A 9,931-nucleotide genomic window follows, 5' to 3' on the forward strand; every position below is an offset into this window, starting at 1 on the left:
AATATGCCTTGAGACAGCACTGAAGGTAAGTTGTTCCATCACCGTTCCAGGGATGAAGGTGAGGCTGACTGGTCTACAGTTACCCAGGTCCTCCCTTCTTACCCTTTTTGAAGACTGGAGTGACATATGCCTTCCTCCAGTCCTCAGGCAACTCTCCTGTTCCCCATGACTTACCAAAGATGACAGAGTGGCCTAGCAATGACTTCAAATGACTGGTTATCTAACATTAATCCTAATATCAGATTCCAGATCTATGGATGCAAAACACTAATACAAGAAGTTAGCAGGTGTCACCAAGCGTATATATTTTGCCATCAGTATTACATTATTTACAGATATATCTAGTGTACTGGAACATTCTATAAAGACTCTCTTCATGCTAGAGGAGTTTTCAAAAACCACAGTACAACTAAGCCTCTGTTTTCACATTTGAGCTTTTGTTAAAAACAATTACTGTTAGTTTTTTCTCTCGCTTCTACTCACCCTTTCCGTCACTGAAAATTGATGAGTTTCTGCTGAAATTTTATATGTATGGAGTTTGGTTGGCACAACTGTGATGAAATACTGGAACATCTGGTTGTCTAGAAGAAAACAAATCTCACTGTTGAATTAAGTAGAGAGTAAAAGACCACCTGAGACATTCACAAATAAATCAAACAAATAATATTTAAGATAATTAATCAGCTAAGCCATTTACACTGGGGACTTTCTTCAAGGAGTCCAAGCACTGCCAAGACTACTTCAGCACCATCTGAATGAACAAAGTCCATTTCCATGGGTGAGGCTTATGTCACATTTGCACTCAGAGACATTTACATTTTACCCATGTAATGAAAAGACTCATTAATGTCAGGTCACTCAAAACAGATACTGTCTTCCAGGGCACTAGAACTGAACGAGTTTCACACAGTCACATTTTGCATGATACATACATCTTGACAGTGGTTTGAGTATATTTTAGCTATTGAGCTGTCTATACGTGCTGGAAACACTTCTGAACTGGTTACAGTTTTTCTCTTGATTAGACAGACTTCTAGAAAATTCCACTAAAGCAATCAGCATGCTTATGCACTTATGATTGCTCTGTCTTCATGTAATTCCCTAAGAAAACAAACAGTGAGACTGAGGCGATTTGTTCAACGACCCTAAACCATTCCAGCTGGAACAGCCAACAGACTGCCTGACTGAGACAGCTGCAGCTTTGAAGGGTCTGGGGATCACTGTCATGGGGAATACAAGCCAGAGGATGAGGCGTACGTAGCTCTGTAGAGTAGGTTACTATACTCCTTTTTTTATATATGAGGAAACAAAGTGATACACAAACCCTCCCTGTAGTAGCCCCACAAAACACATTATGGAAGTGACAAACCCAATACAGGAACAGAATCCAAGACTCCTGATGCTATTTTTTTAAAACAAATCAGTCTTATTTTTCCCCATTAAGACAACAATCAGATCTATCAATCTCCACTGTAGCATACTTCTGCAGAATTCTTTGCAATTTGTTCAGACATACTGCAACTTCAACATAACACAAATATGGACATGCACAAACTGCAAATCAGCTTTAGTGAAACAGCAAAGCACAGCAATACTAATACTAAAAAGAAAATGTCCATTTAAGATCCCACGTAGATAACTGTAACAGTGCATTGCCTGCTACCAAATTCAGAAGGACGTGCTATTTGTAAACCGCAACATGAAACATGATAATATTTGGATGTGTATTTAGGTAATTTTGGAATTAATTGTAATGTAATTATTGGAAAAAACTAGAAAACAAGATGCTTTTTTAAATGCATAACACTTACGATCTGATGCTATTTTTTCTGTTCCATCCAAAGGATTAATAATTCCCGGAATAAGCTCTCCAAATGACAAATGATCTATTCTGTGAGAGAAGTTATAGGCTGAAAGACAATACAGAGGAATTAAACAAAATTTTTAAACTATGAGATTCTGTACTTTTCTCAGAGAAAAAGGTGTATCCATTTCTCACATTGGAAAACACATTAGTTAGAATATTTCAAACACTGGTGTGCATTTCATTGGATTTGTGCCTGTGACCACATCAATAAATCTATGTACGTGTTTCAAACAGAATTGAAATCCAAAATATTTAACAACTACATTCTATTTCTCTAGAAAGTAACTTCTAAAACAAATTATAACTATCTGAATCAACCCTGGAGCTAAAGAGAGTTAAAATATAATGACAGGAAAACTGTAGGTGACCAAGTACTGAAGTTATTCTACTGTTCAAGTTCTTGTATGTAATGGTATTAAAAAGACTAAAATTTCATAAATTAAATGTACAGATGAAGCATCAGACAGCTACCAAGTTACTACATTGCTTGATTTTGCAAAGGTATTTAGGCTCTGCAATATTATACACTTGTGTTGGGCAGACATTCGGAGGTTTAACCAACACCAAGTTCATTTTTCACAGTAAGTCACACTTGCCTCACATTAAGTATGGCAGCAACACACATTTGGTATCTAGACTCACAACCTAAAAATGAAGTTTCTAAGGACAAAGGTCAGGAATTTTTAAGCTTACAAAAACAGATTTTATAGGAAATAGGTAATTTGGACTGAAATACAGGAATTTCGTATGGTATCTGTTAGAACAAAGTACATCTGAGATTCCTGTGCTATCATTACTGTAGAAGCAACCCAAAGATAATACTAACAATGCTAAGTAATGAAAGTAAGTAACGTATGAAAGCAAGTCGCTACTGAGTGGTAACATTGCAAAAGCAAAGAATATTCTTCACTTTCTTTTACAATGCAACTGCCCAGCTAGAACATCTTTACAACAGCTCCCTGTGTTAACATATGAATTAGGAGACAGCCGTCTGAACGAAATGATACTCCTTCGTGTGCAGATGACAGAAAGAACTTACACTCGTGGCTTACAAGGGCTGCCAAGTGTGCGTGGCCTCTAGGGTGGGGTATTGCCCTAAAGAAAGCAAAATATGTTTTATGAAAAATTTGTTTAATGAATCCACACAAAAGACAGTTTTCCTAAACAGGACTATGTAAAAAAAAAAATTACCTCTCACTCTCTATTTCAATAAATACTCTTTATATATATTTTAAAAATAATTGCATATCTATTATATATATATATGTTTAAATATATATAAAATATATATGTGCTTTACAAACATATACATATAAAAATGTGTGCATCTATATAAAATAATAAGAATATTTTTATTACTGCCAAGTACAGGCAGCCTGAATGACAAAGTACAGGAACACCAGACTCATGAAAACACTCTTACACAAAATTAGTCTCTTGCATTTTTAGAAATGTCAAACAGACATCGGGTCACTAGGCTACTAGAAGGGCCACCAAGGCCCACCACCTGAAAAGCTGCAGAACTGCCCAAGTGACTAATGAAAACTTCACTGTACTTGTTCTGTGACTAAGCAAGTTAACTACACTCTGTATTTGCTCCTTCACTAAGCTAGTTAACTTCAGGTCTGGACACTTGTTTGTAGACCTGCAAAGAAAGTACAGTTTAGAGGCTGGTAACAGTGTGAAGAGAGGAGAATAAAAGTGCAACTCTGCCTGGCAAGTAAAACAGTCTCTCAGCCACACTTCACTCCTACCAGTCCAGTCAGGAAACGTTCCCTACTTAGCTTAAGTTAAATCATTACCAAATGCATGTAAATTTTGGACAAACAGAAGATGTAGAAGACAATGAGATCAGTCAAGATAGGACTCCAATAAAAAAACAGGCAATAAGGTACAAAGGCATCCAGTGAAGAAAAGTCATTAAAAAAATCTGCAGAAGAAAAGTACAAAGGTAATGATGAGCAAATGGAAGCAAAGGAAAGCAAAAGATTATTCAGGGCTGCAGAACTACAGGTAGGAAGAGAGAATTGGTGGCAGTACAGATGAAAGGCTGACATTATCAGCTCCAAAAAGGCTTAAGAAGTTGGAAATCTAGGGGCAAATCAGAAAGGTGGTACCAGACCAGACAGAAATGACATTTGGAGAAATACCCACAAAAAGACAGCACTTGGAATTACATGGGGATAAACTAGAGAGTACAGATGGCATGCTAAGATCTCTGAAGCCAAGTGAGGAGAGCAGAGCCAGACTGCACAGTCTGCACAGAGAAAAGTGAACACAAGTTTGCATACAGTGTATATAAGCTAATACCATTGCTGAAGCTTATCAGAAGGTCTCTCCTCACATCAAGATGAACTGGCATTTAGCTCCCTAAGTATGGTTCTACAACTATGTTGTGTGAGCACTGGAATGGTACATATCTACACTTCATCCACGTTAGTGAACTGTGTAGTAACAGAAAGGAGAAGTTTGGACAGGCACAAAGAATGGAGGCAAGTACCAGCAGTCTGCTCCAGGTCATACACTTACAGAGGACCTACTTTCAAGAGTTTGCATCCTGTAAGACACTGGAATTCATAATCACTACACTGCATGCAGCAACGCACTGTACTGCATTGTTTTAGTAACCTACGAAGAAACTTGTTTTTAACTGTGCAAGAAAATATATATAAAGGAAAATACCACCAAGCATGTGTACAGGAAGGCTAATAAAAAACAGTCATTAACTCAAAAGTGTAAAAGCACACACGCACATATACATGCATGCACTATATGTAATGCAGGGGTCAATTCCTTTTTTTTATTTTCAGAAATTTAACAGAACATACTTGCCCACAGTTATGTGAAAGTTCCCTGCCACTTTATTGACATAGAGATGGCCATGAATTCTGCATGCATCTGGGGACTGTAATGAATTATCTTCCCTGTTTAAACAAAAACAACAAAGAAAACTTGAGAATATCCACTAACAGAAATAACAGCAGTACAGTTAGATTTCTTTTCCTAGCATAAAGACATAGCATTATCATCCACTTCTCCGTACTGTATTCTGGAATTAGAGCAGGGATGGTGGAAGGGAGGGAAACTAATAAAGCTCAGACTGATGAAACCAGTAAGCTTTTGTTCAGACTTGTATTCAGAGATCTGCCCTACAAAGCTAACTTATGATACCTGAACACATGAACAGAAAATGTAAGACTAGGTATATCTTGCTGCCCTGGTTTGTTTGGGTTTTTTTGTTTGTTTGGTTGGTTTTTTTCTTTCAATTACTTCTACCAAAAATGGTCGGTGGGAAAATTTTTAATGCTACAAAGAACAGAACAAAATATATTAGTCATGTTAAAAACAATGTAGCTTTCAATATTTATTGTTTTATGAAACCTTCCTCTTCCCCACACTTGTTGGGATGTCCACAACTCAGAACATATTTCTAAATCTGTTCCTTAGAGGGAGACTGAAAAAAAAACCACCCCCCCCCCCCAACACTTTTTTAAACACATCTCAAGCATAAATACCATCTCAAATACCATACTCAAACAAGTGTCATAGAGGCACAGAAGGATTTAATGAATCTGAAGACATCAACTAAACGAGAATAAAGATTTTTTGAGCCTTCTTCAGTCTTGCCTTACAAAGCCCCCCAAACAATTTTTTAAACACATCTCAAGCATAAATACCATCTCAAATACCATACTCAAACAAGTGTCATAGAGGCACAGAAGGATTTAATGAATCTGAAGACATCAACTAAACGAGAATAAAGATTTTTTGAGCCTTCTTCAGTCTTGCCTTACAAAGAAAGGATGCATTCAGTCCTCAAACAGGAAGATTACAACATGGAAAGTACATACAGCGTTTTTGGTGTTAGTTTTATATATAGTTTGCTTGTGTGAGGTATTTTTGTTTGTTTGTTTTTAAGGGAAAGGGAATTTCAGCTTTCATGTAGAAAGCATTTTCCCCTAGAGGAAAAAAAAGAAATCACATAGCACCAATATACAGACAGACCAAGCCTTTTAATGCATTAATGTCTCTGCATTTTGCGGGTAGTTGGAATTAAAGCAGAAACTGCAAGGTTTCTCCATACAATTTTAACATGCTATCTTCAACCAGGGCATTTACTAACAAAACACATTTTTATTCAAAGGTTGATTCTTTTAAAACCATAAAGTATTAGTCACAGCTAATAGCAAGACTTTTTTTAAAAGCTGCTGGACAGAAAGATATTATGTCATTGAAAAAAAAACCAAACCAAAACCAACTCTTGTTTAGTATTGCTTTGGCATTACCAGTTCACATTAAGAAGGAAGCATCAGATAAAATGGACTAAAAAGGGGGGTGTGTGTGTGTATTTATATGTGTGTCTGTATTATGTTCACATATATACGTATAAATACACACATAAAACCTGGAAACCTTCTCTGGGTTGGAAACCTCAAGAGGTTTTCATAAAGCAACAGCTCTCCAAAACCAGTATCAAGCATATTATTTTAAAATGAAATTAAAAAACAATAAGGTTGTTTTTCCTTACAACCTTATCTTCTGTGGAAAAAAAAAAAAATCATAACCACAATAAAATATGAGGTATCATTAAATAGGGCAGAGGGAGGAGGGAATGATGACACAACACCCCAATTTTTCTTACCGTGGTGGCAGTGCTGTAGAAGCACTTTTAAAAGCACTTTTGAATATCACATCTTGAAGAGAGTGTTCTTCCTGCAGCCTGTTCTGAATTAGCTGCAGTATCCTAAAGATTACACAGACAAGTGTGAAAGCATGCAACAGTAAAACAAAAAATAACTTCACAATTAATTATCAGCTTCAGCTGCAGATTATAAATTGAGAAGTTCACAAATTTCATGTCAGTACCGTATACAGAGCTTAAAGCCCTGGTGTTCACAGCAGTGTGTCACCAAAATACAGAAACTAGCCAGACTCCCAAATAAGCTTCAGATTCTACTCCAAGACTATCAGTATAGCGATCACATACATAACCAAACTACTCAAGTGTAAATTACACACAGTGAGTCAATTCAGTTCCATGAAAGACTCAAACTCATTTGCTTTCGCAAGAACGTGCCAATTTGTCACTATGGTTCTTGACATTTAGATATCAAGCTATCTGTGTTACGCATCTGAACCTGTAATTAAAACTTGCACTACCAAGCATTTGTTCGGAAACATATTTGAGGGAGTCCCTACATCTCAGCTTGCAACTGCATAGCCAATTCCACAGATGAAAAAGCCATAACAATTTTTCTGTAACAGAGATCTCAAATAATGAGAAAAGCAAAGTAAATTAATTCATTTTCACAGGTTTGCACCCAACTTAAAAGCAGGAGCTGTTAGATCCAAGACATAATTCTGTCATGTGACTCTGCTGTACCTCAAAGTCACTTCCAGTACAAACAATACAACCCACAGGCATGCATCTCAGTGGTTTACCTTTGCCATTCTTTTTGTCGTGGGCTGAGATCAAATACTACCTGAAACAAAAATAACACATATAATAAAACATGCAGGAAGCACTAAGTCCCATCCATGAAACCCAGAAGAGAATTGGGGTGTGGGAAGGGTTGGGGGTTATAATCAACTTCACACTTGGTACCACATACTGGAGATCATGAAAGGACTTTGCACTCGAAATAATAATTTGGTGTTCAAGTATGGAAAATTCTGTCCTTTCCCCCCAGAATTACTCACCTGTTATAACTTCAGTATCTTTTCCTAAAGCTCTCATACCTTGAGCCAGCAGTTTCTGCCCCTCTAGCCTTTAACTAACATCAGCTAGAAGAAGTAGCAAGTGGCAATTTAGTTCTAGGTGAGATAACTGACATGCATGATTTGGATGCAAACGCCAATGAAACAAGCAGAGGAGCAATCTTTGAAAGACAAGGTTCCAGGTGCAGACAGTTTATTTCTAGTGCCACCCTGCATTAAACACTTCTTTAAGACAAGCTACCAGACTTGCTACACTTCAATCAGCACCAGAATATCACCAGTAACATCTGTGCACCTAAATAAAATCTGTGTATTGTTAACACTGAGGTACTCCAGACAGTAAATGCAACTGCAATTAATGCTCGAACCTACCCAGAGTTATGGCCAAAAGAGATCAAGTACAAGAAGTTTCCCCTTTCTAAGATTATAATCACAGGGGCAACTGCCGGCATGCAGCAGCTACAGCAGCACAGAGATGACTGTACACACAAAAAGAGTAAATGTTCCAAGGAGAACAAAAAACCAAAAACAAGCTCCTTCCCGAGCACGTGCTTCCATTCAGCCATCTCCTCCTGCTCAAACACACAAGCAGGAATTTCGGCAAAACTGTTGTAATTTGGAATACAGTTCCGTTATTAGAGAAAGTAACAATTACAGCAAGAAGTTACATTCTCTCATACACTTTCTGTAAATAATAAATTACTTTCACATGGCATAATTACTTCAAAGTTTACTGTATTATGCAAGTAAAACCACTTTAAGAGCATAGGCTTACACAGTTCCAGAGCCTTCGGTTCATAATACAGAAATTAAAAGGATACTAACCCAACTGACGATCTTTAATGCTATTCCATATTGAAAGGATATCATGGTGACTTTCTACCCCTTTTTAGAACCATAGTATTCTTCTAGTTTAAAAGCAGTTACATCAGTTCTCTTTTTATAAGAGCTCTGATAGCTTTCCTTCCATATCAAATACTGTTAGTGTTTATCCCTAGAATTTGTACATGTAAAAATAACTAGCTGTAGAAATCACTAGCTTGTTAAGAAGCACTGATCTGGGAATCTGTTGTATTCAAATCTGCTGTATTTGCAGAGAGTGGACACGCAGAAATCCCAATGCCAGCCTTTTTCCCTAGCAGATTCCTGGGGTAAGCACTGCAGACCTCACTTAAGGATCAGACAACACTGGAGGGAGGTTCTGTGCAGTCCGACTGCGTGGAAAAAAAATACAAGCAAGCAAGCTAGCCCAGTAGTGCTTAAAATCAAGTAAAGAGACATTTCATTTTTAAATAAAAAGGTAAGAATCAACTTACTGGTTCATAGATTAGCCCATCTGCAGAGGCGACCATTGTTTCTGCTAAATCCAGAACATCAGCCCCCACATCTATTTTAAACAGGGAGAAAAATATTCAGAGTCCTAGAAATTATCATAAACAAACAAACAAAAAAGTTCACGTTGAAATGAAGTTTCACAGTACAGCAGTTAACTCTCAATATAAGTTACTGTGCCTTGTTAACAAAGTTGAAACCAAAAGAAAAACAGATCTGGCAAGAAGTAGACTACTGGTACATAGGGGGAAATCACAGAATCCTGCTTTTCAACCTATCATATCAGTGTCATCAACTGATGTACAGCGACCAGAAACAAACTTTTCAGATTTGCTGTATCTTCTCAATGATGTAACACCTTCAGAGATGTTGTATGATTCATATACACAAGCTTTCTAGGATCTGCTATGCATAAATATTTTTTCCTGTTTCATAAGCACTGAGTACAAATCAAGACCAGTCAAACTAGAGGATAAAGTTTTGTTTATTTCTCAAAATAAAAAAAATATTTTAAAATCAGAATTTTCTCTTTTTTTTATGCTAACTTGAAAATAACTGAAAAAGATTAAAGTAAATTTTAAGAGTAAGAAAGGATGACTTGTGAAACAAACATAAATTCACAGAATCATAGAATATGAGGTTGGAAAGGACATCAAGGATCATCTGTCCCAACCTTTCTTGGCAAAAGCATGGTCCTGACAAGATGGCCCAGAACCCTGTCCTGATGTACCATACAATCAATGCAAGGTTTAACTTAAGTCAAGAAAGTGAGTCTTGACAATTTGTTTGCATTCCTAGTATCCTCTCTGTTTCCCAGTTCAGGACAACCAAAACCAGTCCATACAAACAATGGTTCATTATCTAAATGATGTCAAAAGAATACTAAGTGTTGCCTTTAATGGGAAAGCATCCATATGTTCATCAGGAGGTTGAAATTACCCGATGGTTCCGGTATTGTTAAACAACAGACCAGGTTAATATTTGCCAAGTTCATAAATAAATAAATGTAGTGAT

General features: G+C 36.9%; 1 protein-coding gene across 1 annotated transcript in view; it reads right to left on the reverse strand.

Annotated features, from left to right (window-relative positions):
- Positions 1-483: 483 nt before the first annotated feature.
- The window catches only part of ERGIC2 (ERGIC and golgi 2), a gene marked incomplete at its 3' end in the record, with an annotated part of 14,907 nt that continues 5,459 nt past the window's right edge, over positions 484-9,931 (reverse strand). Inside the window, exons 4-10 of the mRNA XM_010177102.2 lie at positions 8,902-8,972; positions 7,310-7,350; positions 6,510-6,611; positions 4,696-4,791; positions 2,907-2,962; positions 1,812-1,910; positions 484-581 (exon numbers count right to left, since the gene is read on the reverse strand). Coding sequence (XP_010175404.1) covers positions 484-581; positions 1,812-1,910; positions 2,907-2,962; positions 4,696-4,791; positions 6,510-6,611; positions 7,310-7,350; positions 8,902-8,972 — 563 coding nt within the window. The remainder of the gene's footprint in view (positions 582-1,811; positions 1,911-2,906; positions 2,963-4,695; positions 4,792-6,509; positions 6,612-7,309; positions 7,351-8,901; positions 8,973-9,931) is intronic.

The sequence above is a fragment of the Antrostomus carolinensis genome, unplaced genomic scaffold, assembly GCF_000700745.2.
Source record: "Antrostomus carolinensis isolate BGI_N321 unplaced genomic scaffold, ASM70074v2 scaffold45971, whole genome shotgun sequence".
NCBI lineage: Eukaryota > Metazoa > Chordata > Aves > Caprimulgiformes > Caprimulgidae > Antrostomus > Antrostomus carolinensis.